At 59.0% G+C, this 12,024-nt stretch overlaps 1 protein-coding gene across 1 annotated transcript in view; it reads right to left on the bottom strand.

Moving 5' to 3' along the window:
- Positions 1–9,117, bottom strand: part of LOC103905067 (heparan sulfate glucosamine 3-O-sulfotransferase 4) — a 179,180-nt gene extending 170,063 nt beyond the window's left edge. The window contains exon 1 of the mRNA XM_009286635.1: positions 9,041–9,117. Coding sequence (XP_009284910.1) covers positions 9,041–9,117 — 77 coding nt within the window. The remainder of the gene's footprint in view (positions 1–9,040) is intronic.
- Positions 9,118–12,024: the final 2,907 nt, after the last annotated feature.

Genomic DNA, 12,024 nt, shown 5'->3' with positions numbered 1-12,024 from the left:
GCTGCCCATGGCGCACGCTGCCCGGAGCCGAGGAGCCGGGGGTCCGATGGTGGCGTTGACAACAGGGTTGGTGCTGCCACTTGATCCTGCAGCCGCTGGGTCAGGGATCAGCTAAGGCGGATTAATGACCCTCCATGTGTGTGTGCCGGGAGCGCAGCAAAGCATGAGCCTGCCACAGGTCACAGCTCAGGGCTTAATCCCTCACCTCCAGCTGTCAAAACTCCTCTGCTGAGCACGGGAGAGCCCCGGGCTGATCGCTGCCGACGTGCCAGGCCGTGGCCGGAGCCGAGGGTGCACACAGGGGCGAAGCCATCCGTGGGGAACGGCGGGCACCGTGGCATTTGGAGACCTGGACAGAGACCTCGGGGTCTGCACTGGCTTGGACCCGGGTCTGGGTGGAAAACCCTGGCCTGAAACTGCAGAAATGCTGGTTTCTGTCCGGGGCGCGAGGCTCAGCCCGGCTCACTGCATCGCCGGGGCGCCGTGGTCCCCTCACCAAAACACAGGTGGGATGTCCCCCAGGCGCACATGGAGGCAAGTGAGACCCAAGGGACATGTTCCACCCCTCACCCCGGCCCCAACGGAGGGCTTCTGCGCCCCCAGCTCCCCGGTCCCATCCTCCTCCCCCCGCCAGCCTCAGCTCCACCGAAATACCAGACTGTGCGCAGCATTAATAGCAGGGTTGCCTGCCAGGTGCATAGTTTGACCAGTCGGATCACACATGCCAAACCACAGGTATTTTATGAGACGTTTCCTGTTATGAAGACATTTTTGTGGGGATTCATTTTTTTCTTCCCCTCTTTTTCCCCTCTCCTCCTCCTCCTCCTCCTCCTCCTGGAGTGCCGAGCGGGGTCGGGGCCGGGCTGGCTCCGGGCAGCGCAGGACAGCCGTGCCCCAGCCCTGCGCGGCTCGTTCCCTCCCGTGGGAACATGGCTGCTGGAGCCCACGCCAGCGCTGCCAGCGCTGCGGCTGCAACCGCCCGAGTCCCAGCCCTGCCGGGAACGGGCTCTGGAGCCGGGACAATAACAGGTTTCCCATCCCGTCTGAGGAAACACTTGCCTGCGTGAATGGGCCTCCAAAACATGAGTGAATGACAGCTGGACGGGACAGCACGGCTACCCTCCCTGTGGCCCCGCTCAGTGTGCCTCAGCACCCTTCTGCCATCAGGTTTTATCTCTGGCTCTGTGAGAGGGGCAGTCCCTGTCCTCCGCCGTCTTGTCTCTCTGAACTCAGATAAGTGTGGGTCTATCTGAGATCTCTAATAATTTGCAGAGAACAGCGAGCACATCTCCAGCAGGAGACAGTGGGATTTTAATTTCAGCAAAGGCTTTTGTGAGGAGCTCAGGGGTGCTCACAGAGAGGCAGTGTGAGTACTGCGTGTGAGCGGGTCACAGCGCCCGTACGCTCATCCCCTGCCCGTGGTCCCGCATTCGGTGCTGCAGGCAGTTCACCCCCTGCTCCCCGCGGTGTCCAACCCAGTGTACTGGTGGTTGGTTGCTGCACCGTTGTGGAGCGCTGCAGAAGCTCTGGGCTGCTCTCGGCAGGGCCACAGTGCTTCTGCTGGGCGTCAGCCTCAGGAGGCAAAGGAGGGCTCAGTCTGGCCTTGGGTGCCTGTGAGCTCACAGCAGGGGAAAGGGCACCTGGCATGGTCGGTGTGTCAGAGCATCATGGCGGGTGGTGGGAGGCAGCCCGTGGGGCCACCAAGCTCGCTTGCCCCTCCAACTCAGCAGCGGTTTCCCAGCAGAGATGTCCCCTGTTCCAGAGCAGGGCAGTGCTTGTCAGCGGCCAGACTGGTCAGGAGGCACCGTGACACGGTGCTCGCTCCCAGCTCTACTGGGGTCCTGGTTTGTCTCCTTGCTGGGCAGGTGTGAGTTGTGCCTGTGGCATGAGGATGCCAGTTTCTGACCATGAGCGGGTCAGAGCTGCTCTGAGCAGCACCTGCCTGCTGGGCACTGGGCTGGTGCTCCGGCCCTTGTAGCTGGGGTTCATGCCCAGGGAGGCAGCTCAGGCACTGCACTCCCTGCAAATGCAGGCAGGTCTGCTGCCCTGTGTTGTACTTGGGTCACAGCGGACCCTGCAGCCGGGAATGTTCAGCTCCTTTTGCAGCGGTACCAGTGGCAGGTGATGGGAGAGCCAGGACAGGCATCGGTGGAGCTCACTGAAGCTGTTTCCCTCTCCTAAGGCTGTCCTGCAGCATGCCCAGTTCCTCCTGCCCTTTGGAGAGTAGCTGCAGCAGTGCCCTTCACCTGCTCTTGCCCCCCGACAGGTCTGTGTCATTCCCCTACCTTTCCCCCAACATCAGACACTCTCACCCATCCTGCATCGCCTAAAAGCAAACTGCTGGGAGCAGCCCTGCAATACAGGCCTGTAAGGACAGGAGCAGCAGTGGTTTGTCTAAAGGGCATCCAGAGTAGCAGGACGGGCAATGGAGAAGGACATGGGTCCCGGCTGAGCCCCTTGCTCAGAGTGGAGCTGAGTGTGCTCAGCGCCTGGCTGGGAAGCAGCCCCCCCAGTCGTGAGCTGGGGTCTCCCCACGCAGTCCTTGGCCCTGCGAGCTCTCCGGGCTTTTGTGCTTCCCATGCACACAGTTGGTGCGGGGAATCCAGGGCTGGGAGCCTTGCAGGCAGCGCAGGACTGAACCTCGTGGCACTGCTCCTGCAGAATTGCTCGTGGCTCCTTGCAGGAGGGCTGGGGCCACAGAGCCCAGCCAGGCCAGCGCCTGTCCGAATGAAGGGAAGGGGCTGCACCCTGGGGCAGACCCCGCCTGGGGCACGTAAGGGCACCTGTGGGCACCCAGCATGGTGCTGGTCCAGGAGGCGGGAGCCGTGTCCCCCTCCTGCACATACTTTGGCATCGAGGGGCTGTGGCAGTGAGAGCTGAGCAGCCAACCTCCCACCCCGAGCCGTGGTTCAGCCTGGGATCCTCCATGTGAAGGGACCCATCTGTGACCGGGAGGGACGCAGCCTGTGACAGTGAGTGGCAGTGACGACGGGCAGCTGCCGAGTGAGGCGGGGGCAGCGATGGGAGCACGGCCGGGTGAGCAGTGTGCTGCCTGGGGCCTGGCTTTGCGTCTGGATCAATGGAGAGATCACACCGGAGCAGCGGAACCTCCAAATTAGTTCAGCTAAAACAATTAAATGACACTTCCCTGGTTTTATTACCTTTTTTTTTTTTTAACCTCACAAATGTGCCAAAACTTAAGCACAGAGGCTGCTAATGTATAAAGCGTGGAATTGATTTTCCTCCTTGCAAGTGAAGCAATTAAATGTGGAGCAGGTCTAACCCGCAGCGTGATGAGCTCCTGTTGCTCTGCCAAGAGGCCGGGGAGCAGGAGAGCAGGGTCCTGCCGACGGCCATGTTCTGGGGAAGGGCACAGCTGATGCCATGAACAGCTGGCTGTGAAGGGCTGCCCCGCCGGGACCCCAGGGCGGGGAGGCTGCTCCTGGCCGAAGCCGGAGGCTGTCCCCAGCTGCCAGCCAGGGAGAGGTGATGTTCCTGTGGTTGGGGAGCACTGCGGTGTGGTGGGGTCTGCAGGTAGCCCGGAGCACAGACCCCTTGGAAAGCCAAAGGCAAAGGCTTCCCCCGTCATGAGCAGAGACACTTCACTTGCAGGAGCCCGTGGCTGCTCCACCAGCCGAGCACCCGGTCTGGCTCCGTCCTTCCCATTTTGTGCCCCGGTGGGGAGCCAAGCAGAGGGACCAAGTAGGTCTTTGATACAGTTGAGAGCAGTGTGAGAGCTGAGCCCCTCGATGCTCCAAAAATGTCAGTTCCCATTTTTCCACATTTTCCCCTGCCCTAGAGTTGGTCTGATGCGGAGGTGGCAGAACCAGCGGGAGAGGACATCTCCTCCTGATCCGCCCGTCCTTGCCGGCTCCAAATGTCGTGCTTGCTCACAGCTGCTGTTTTCATGGTGCCTCCTGTCTTAGGTCCTGCCATTGCCCCCGGGGCGGCCTTGGCTCCATCTGCGCTGGGAGACAGCACGCTGGGCAGAGCCAGACCCTTCTGCTTTCCCCTGCACCAGACCACCGCGCAGGAGCTGCCTGCTCACCGACTTCAGACCCAAAACACCCGTGCCGTTTCCAATTCCCATCAGCCTCTCTAATCCACCTCATTAGCTACAGATACACTACAGGAAAGGTATTTTTAGCAAGATCTGTTTTAAGACAACTGAAACCAAACAGCCAGCTACTGGGGAATATCGATTCATTACCAATCCTGGACTAAATGTTCAATATAGAGCTTTTCCTGCTGCAGGTAGCGTGTGCCAATAACCTTCAGTATTTTCCAGAACACAGGGAAGACAGTGCCGTATAATTTGCAGTTAACTTTGAGTGGTGACTCTGTAATTACAGCATCTCGGGGCACACCTTTCCACCCTAGGATTCTTGAGTAACCCTGTCAGATGCTCCAGCATTGTTTTCAGAGAGGGGCTTTTCCTAGCAGGTCTGGCTGCAGGCTGAGCCTGGCTCCTGCCCGGCAGGCTCCGCTGTGCCTCTGTCTGCAGGAGCCGAGCCAGGAGGCAGGCGCTGGCACAGAGGAGGGCCCCATCTGGCTCCCACGCGGATCCACCTGCCTGAGTCCTGTCCCAGGGACGGCACTTGGGCCAAGCCCGGGCTTCCCCACATGCCGGTGCGACAGGTCCCTGGGGGCACCCGTGCACCTGGGGCTCTGTCCCATGCCCTCTACGCTGTGTTTGGTTTTGGGGTGCGCCTGGGGCTGCAGCAGCACAAGGAGCACTGCCGGCCTCTGAGCAGCGGGCACTGCGGCTGTCCTGGGGGAGCAGACCCCGCCAGCTGGGGAGCATTGCTGCGCCATCCCCACGTCCCTGTGCCTGCGGGAGGGAGAGGAGGGAACGGGCAAACCCAGCTCCTGCACTCCGCCTCGCTAATTGCGCTCTGCTAATGGCCAGGTTGGCTCACACACAAATGGGAGCCCATTAGGCTTTGCCCAACGATGTGGAGTGTTTTGTGGGCTTGACTGACAGTGCATTTTGCTAAAGTTAATTAGTAAGAAGAAAGGAAGGCAGCAAGCTTCAAGGATGCTTTGAAATTTCCTTGACTTCAGAGAGTGCCCTGACTCTGAGGAATGGGTATGAAACCTCCCGCAGACTTTTGTGTGAGGAGCTGCCCTGCAGGCAGCGTGTTGCCTGGTCACTCCCTTGCCTACATCTACCTGCAGGCAGCGGTCCTGCCCTGCCCTCCTCTGGGTGGGCCCGGGTGCCGTGGAGACCCTCGCTCAGGCCCCAGGAGGGCTTCCCCTGCTAAGGCACTGGGAGAAACGCAGGGAGGTAAATCCATGCAGGGCGCCAAGCCTTCAATATTAATGATGCATTTTCTTGCTCTGTCTTCCGTGACCTTGTTTGTAAACGCTGCAATTTGTTCTAACCTTCACTTCGGTAGCACGAAATCCAGCCCGTAACCTGGCATGGCCGTGGGCACGGATGCTTCATGAAGCTGACAAGCGGAGGATGCCGGTCCCTGGTGACCTTGGGTGTCCACCGCGGGGGTCAGGCGCTGTCTGCAGTATCTGCACGTGGTGTGTGCTCCGGGGACGGCTGGGGCATGTGCGCTACCCACTGCCACTGGGCTGGGAGCAGGGACCAGAGCAGGCTCCCAGGGCAGGCGGTGCCCAAGACCCTCTGGCAGCACAGCAGCCACCCAGGCACGCGGCCGGCAGCACCTGGCCCTTTTGGATGTCTGCAGCCCTGGATCCTCCACACAATGACCATGTCCCAGGTGCGTCCCCAGCAGCAGGCACGTTAGATGTGGCTGGAGTTGCTCTTTCTCAGTGCTGGCATGTTGCATGGGGTCTCCAGGACCCGCCGCTGGGTTGGTGTGGTTTGTTCTTGGTGCTGGCACATTTGTCTCGTCCATTTGCACACTCCTGAGTACTGGAAGATAACCAAGTGGGCAACGTGGGCAGCTGGGGCATATTAGGTGATTTTTAAAATGCATATTAATTTTTAAAGTTTCACCTATGGAAGGAGTTGCCTTGGAAATGGAAAAGGGGGACACCCCAGCCTTTCTCCACGAGCCATGGGGCCTCACCCAGTGGCTGGGCTCACGCTGGGCTGGGGTGCCTGCCCTTACTGGTGGGCTGTCTGCTCTGACCCAGCGCTAGCAGCAGGGCTGGTGAGCTGGGCTCTGCGAGCACTGTGCTGGGAAGCCCTCGCCTCCTGCCACTTCCCAGCCGTGCTCCCGTCGGCACTGGCCTTGGGCTTTCTCAGACCCTCAGTCGGTGCTGGATGGTTATTTAGGAAGATGGGAGTTACATGTCGGCTCGTGTGCATGAAGGGCGTCGGCAGCATGCCCTTTGGAAAAGATTTTGTTGATTTAAAGGACACCGCAAATCTCTGGAGCATTTAAATGATTAAAAATTAATCAGCAACAAAGTTAATTACTGTGTTCACACTGCTTTTATGCATTGAAATGTCCCTCATTAGCTCTCTGTGAGCACTGGTGTAAATTCTTTGAACATAAACATTTATTAAAGGAAGAGATCCATCATTAAATCTGAGGCTGCCTTAGCACGGGGCGGTGGCAGCGGGGACACGGGGCCGGGCCAGCCACTGCCTGGGCCGTGGTCCCTTGGGGCGGCGTTTCCCCAGGGCGTACGTGGTGCATCTCTTGAACTGTGCGGGCTGGGAGGACACAGCAAGTCTGTCCCGCTCAGCATTGCAGGAGCCCTGGTCCCGGGGCCAGCCCTCTCCCTGAGCCCGTTATTGTAGTGCTGCCAGCCTTAGCAGATCAGGGGAGGGGACACGGCAGCAGCGCCGGGGGGACCCAGGCCAGGGGATTCCTGTTTGCCCCGTGAACTCCTCGCAGGGGTCTTTCACTGCGAAGCACCAGCTGTGCAGCTCTCGGCTGGGGTGTCCCTGTGTCCTAGACGTCTGCTGCAATGTCATTCAGCCGGGGAGAGTTTTTTAACTTCCTCACACCTCAGCTTCTTGCGTGTTTGACCCAGTTTTGCTTAAACCTCCGTGTAGCTTTGCTTGAGCTTTCATCTACTGATGCCATCCGCAGTCCTGCTGAACCCGGCAGCGCTGGGCCACCAGCCGAGAGCCAGTGGTGGCTGTCAGCTGTGTGCACCCGCAGCACGGCACAGCATGGCACAGCATGGCACGGCGGGGCACAGCACCCTCGGCAGCAGGCAGGGAGCTCGGGGCCGGGCTCCTGCTGTGGTGCTGACTCCCGTGCAGCAGCCAGGCTCACTCCGCTATTGCCGGTGGGATTCTGCCTGTGCTTTCCCCTGCTCCTGCCAGGGCAGTGCGGCAGGCAGCCCTCCCGCACAGCTCCAGCCGAGGGGGCGAGGGGCAGGCTGTGGCGTGGGGAAGGGGACCTGCTCTCGGGTCAAGGTGGAGTAGTCCTGCGGGACCATCCTGATGCCAGTCTGCACTCTTGGAAGAGTTTCTGTGCTTGCCTCCGGTATGTCAAGCTGCAGCTGGAGATGCGCTCACGGCCCACCCTTCTCCCAGCTCCCCGGTGCTGCACGGAGCAGTGACCCTCGCCGCTACCCCACCACCCTGTGAGCCCCAGCCGGTCCGGCCCCGCCAGGAGGGCAGCGAGCTGGTGTTTGCTTGTGCTGGAGGATTTTGGCTCCCAGGCTGGTGGTCTCCCCTCTCCCTGTCTGCACGCAGACAGCATCCCCGGATGCAGACGCTGAGCCTGTGGCATCAGGTAGAAGACGGAAAGCGCACAACCCTCATCACAAGAGCCAGCACTTGGGTTTTTTTGCCAAATTAAACAGTTTGGTTTTATGCCGATGAGTGGATGGAGTCCAGGATTACACACATGTCAGTCTCTAGCCTCCGAGGAGAGCCAGGGATGCGCCTGCCACGTCCTCACACGCAGCAAGCTGCAGCAGGCAAATATTTACCCAGGAGCTGCCCTGCTCTCCTCCGCGCTCTGCAAGCTGGATGGAGGGGCTGGTGCTGTAACAATGGGATTATCGGATGGGTGCTCTCCCCACGCACGCTTATCTGCAATATCTCAATCATCTAATGAATTTTTGTACAAATTCCTCCCTGGGAGAGTGTTCTACGCATGTTCGACATCAAAGCAGTGCAGCCAGCAAGGGACCACATGTTTCTTTAATGTGGGAGTGTTGTAGGGGCCATGGGGTGCCCAAAGGCAGATTATAAGAAAATTAATAATTCAGGTCTAGGAAAGGTGCTGGTGAAAAGTTAACTCCTTCAGGGTGAGGTGCTGCCTTCGCAACTGGCACAGCCGCAACCGGGGCCAGGCACTCCACTGCTGCCACCCCACAGCCATGGGGCCGTGGGGGCTGCCCAGGGACGTGCCAGCTCCCAGGCACTGTGGGGCATAGTGATGCTGGCTCAGCCACGTCAGGGGACAGCAGCTCTCCCAGGGCCGTGCTAGTGACTGGATGTACCTGACTTGTGTCCCCTCTCCAGTAACGTGGGCAAACGCAACCTCTGAATCTGCAGGTTGGAAGGGAGTGTTAATGCCCATATCAAATGGCACTAAAGAGCTTTAAGAATTGAGTAACTATAATGAAAATAATCTCTAATTCAAGAGGAATTAATGCTGTCTCTCCAGCCAGAGTAATGTGTTGAGCGGAGGATTTGGCTGGTGCGGGGGACGCCCCCCACTCCTCCCGATATACCCAGCAGGTCCTGCTGCGTGGGAGCCCCCAGCCCCAGGGGAGTGTCTGTAGGGGCACCGTTGAGCACACGTGCCAGCAGCCCCTGACTGACGGATTGTCCTGGGGGGAGCTGCGATGCCCCTGATAATTAAATGCCTCTGTTGGTCAGTGCATTGGCCTTCTTGGCAAGAGCAATGAAAAGCAAATGAAGTGAAAAGCCTGTGGCTGCTGAACGGCGTCTGCAGGGAATGAGGGGTGAGCTGCGTCCCACTGTTACTGCTGGAAAGAGCTTCTGACACCTCCTGCCGAGGCTTGTCCCTCCTTGGAGGGGACCCATCCCGCGCATCCCTGGAGCGATGCTCCATGGGCTGAGGCCGTGTCTCTGGTCTTGCAGCTGCAGGTGTGTGTGGGCAGCAGAGCAGGCAGCAGCTCTCACCTGGGCAGGGAGCCCAGGCTGGGGCAAAGCATAGTGTCCTCTGCAGAGAGCCGCAGGGCTGGGCCGGTGCTGGGCATGTTCGTGACCCTCCCTTGTGGTTTTTCTCTCCCAGGCAGTCGGAGGGAGCCGGGTGCAGGGGAGGGACAGGCTGCTCTGCTCTCCGGCCCATGGTGTTGCTGCAAGGCCAGAGTGGAGTTTGCTCCACTATGTCCCTAATGATTTCTGTGCAGAGCTGGCCTGGTATTCACTCAGCATCAGCGTTTTTGACCTCCTCCATTTCTGCTGCATCGCAGGTTCCCATCACCAGGACACGGTGCAGATGGCTTGTGCACTGCTGCTGGGTGGAGAAAGCCTCGGTGTTTCTCCAGCCTGACCGTGCTGACGGGGAGAGCACTGGCAGCAGCTGGTGTGTCACCAGCGTGGGCAGCGCTGTCATGCTGCGGGGGAACCGGAGGGGCCTTGAAGGGGAAGGCTGGGGCCAAGGGAAGCAGCCTCACACTGCCCTCCCAGACCACCAAAGCCACCCCCCCGCCCCTCCTGCAGCAGAGGCGACCACCCAGCTCCACCGTCACGGGGGGGCCCGTTATCTAGCAGGGTCGTGAGGGCAGCCACGCCATCCCCCTCCCAGCGGCACCGTCCTCATCCCTGGTGTAGGAGGAGGCGGCTGCTGACCATCCCTTGGCACCCAGCAGCTGTCCCAAGAATGGCAGGTTTGGTGTCTCCCCTGCACCCCGCGAGTGCTCCAGCCATCCCTCCCTGTCAGTGTCACCGGTACGTCGCCATCACCATGCTGGCGTCAGCTCTGGCACCGCCTGGCAGCGGCTTGTTCAGCATGTGCCAGGAGCCAGTGCCAAGGCCGGCTGGGGATCTTTAGCAAAGTCATAAGCATCCAGGACAGGTCCCCGAAGTGGCAGGAATGGCTTCTGCCTGAGCCCTGGCTGAGCAGCACCGTGAGCCAGCTACAGAGAGCCTTCACACCTAAACATGCAAGTCTTGGGCTTAAAACTATGTGACATGCTATTTGTATGCAAATAACTCTGTGAATGCAGCAGTCCAAAAATATCATTTTAAAGTCAACTGTAATTAAGTTTGCAATGCATTTCCCTGCTCTTGCAGCCCTGGGGATCCCGCCGTTAACGTAAAGATGAATGCCTGGGTGACATTTCTCCCCCTTGCATGGTTTCACTGGTGATTTATTTATCTATTCGGGTTGTGTTTTGTTGTCTCAGCAGTCTCTGTTGTTCAGGAGCAGCAAACACTGGGAGTCCATTTAAAAAAAAAAAAACAACTCTTGTCTCATTTCAGTAATTTCCTATGCAGAGATTTTGTGTTTTTCATAATGGATTAGAACCTGTAATTTCATTTTTTGAATACATGGACCTAATAGCTCATGTAGTGAAAGTCTAATAAGCCTGAAGATGAGCCATTAATGAAACAGCAGTTTTACGATTCTCTGCCAATATATTGTAATAGTGAATCACTTATAAAGCTGTCCCGCGCTGATTTATGATGAAACTTGTTTGTGATACAGAGATACAGCCGTGGTGCCTGCCGCTAAATTAGCATTTCCTGACACTCATTAAACAACGGGAATCGTAATCGGGATTTATGGGGTTTGAAGCAGAGCAGTGGGAAAGGCCAATTAAGCCACGTCTGTGCTCAGGTACCTCTGTAAAACAGCCCTGTTAATTTATGCTAACGGATTAGTTTGTTCTCTTTCGAATGAGGAAACTGGTCAAGAGCACAGGAGGGTGCGCAGGCTGGCTGCCATGCTGCCCCAGGACAGGCAGCCCCTGTCCCCTCGCACAGCCCCCGGCCCCTCGCTGAGGGGGCAGCGGGGCAGCAGCTCTGGGGCCACGTGTGGCGCGGGAACCCTGTCCCTGTGCCAGCACCTGGGGGAGCGAGAACGGCCTCGGCCGTCATCTCCTGTAGCTCCCCGGCAGCCTGGCACAGATCTCTGGGCATGTCTCTTTAGTATCTCTCTACGGGTCTCTTCCAGCTGCTCATCCAGTCCCCCTGGACCACGGTCTCTTCTTGTCCCCATGTCACCTTCACAGGGAGTGTCCCGGGTCCACCGGGGACCCACCACCCTCGGTGCCTGCTGCCCCCCCTCCCCCCGTGATGCCCCGGGTCTTCCACTGCAGTCCCCTTGTCACGCAGGATGTTGTGGGCTGTGGTTATATCTCCTCCCAGTTAGGTCTTTCATCAGGTTTCTCTCTACAGAGCAAGCCCCAAAGCTGGTGGCTGTGGACCGTGCTTTAGGGACCCTGCAATGACTGGTGGTTTCCCTGGAGGTGTCTGGTTTTGGTCACCGGACTGATGCAGCTCTTGGAAACACCCATGTTGATCACGCCAGCGAGGCAGCATGGCCATGGTGGTTGTGCAGGGTTTATCCCATGAATAAATCAGTGCCTTGCTCTCTCCAGCTGAATTGCTGCAGCCAGGGTTGCTGATGTTTGCTTCCCCTGACTGCTTCTGTCCTGAGGTCTCACTGGGTTACTCAGACATCCATAGCTCCAAGTCTATTAAAGTGACTGTTGTACCAGCTCCTCCCCAGCCTCCTTCCCCGGGTCCCCTTGCAGGGGTGAGCACCCTCTGCGGTGCCCAGCCAGGGCAGACCCTGTCTGGGGGATGTGCATTGTGGGGGAGCAGGGGGCTCACAAGGAGTCCCACGAGCCGAGTTAATGACACCCCTGCTCACACAGTGGCTGCTGCCGGTGCCATGGGGCTGCCAGGGTGCAGATGTGGCTGGAGGGCAGCAGCCTCACTGCCCAGCCCCCTCACCGCAACACGCTTGCTGTGCACCAAAGCACCTCCCTGGGTCTGTGAGGGGAGCTCGCCAGCTGAGCTCGCCCCTTCCTCTTGGAAGAGCCCTGCTGTGCCCCCGGAAAGGTGCAGCGGGAGGTGACAGACCCGGAGACAGCCCTCCTGCTCCCTGGGGTCCCTGTGGCCAGGCTGCCCACGGGCTCTCCAGCAGCCAGTGT

This window comes from Aptenodytes forsteri, unplaced genomic scaffold, assembly GCF_000699145.1.
Source record: "Aptenodytes forsteri isolate BGI_AS27 unplaced genomic scaffold, ASM69914v1 Scaffold55, whole genome shotgun sequence".
NCBI classification, from domain to species: domain Eukaryota; kingdom Metazoa; phylum Chordata; class Aves; order Sphenisciformes; family Spheniscidae; genus Aptenodytes; species Aptenodytes forsteri.
Note: the sequence above shows the minus strand (reverse complement) of the source record. Positions and strands in the feature narration are given on the sequence as shown.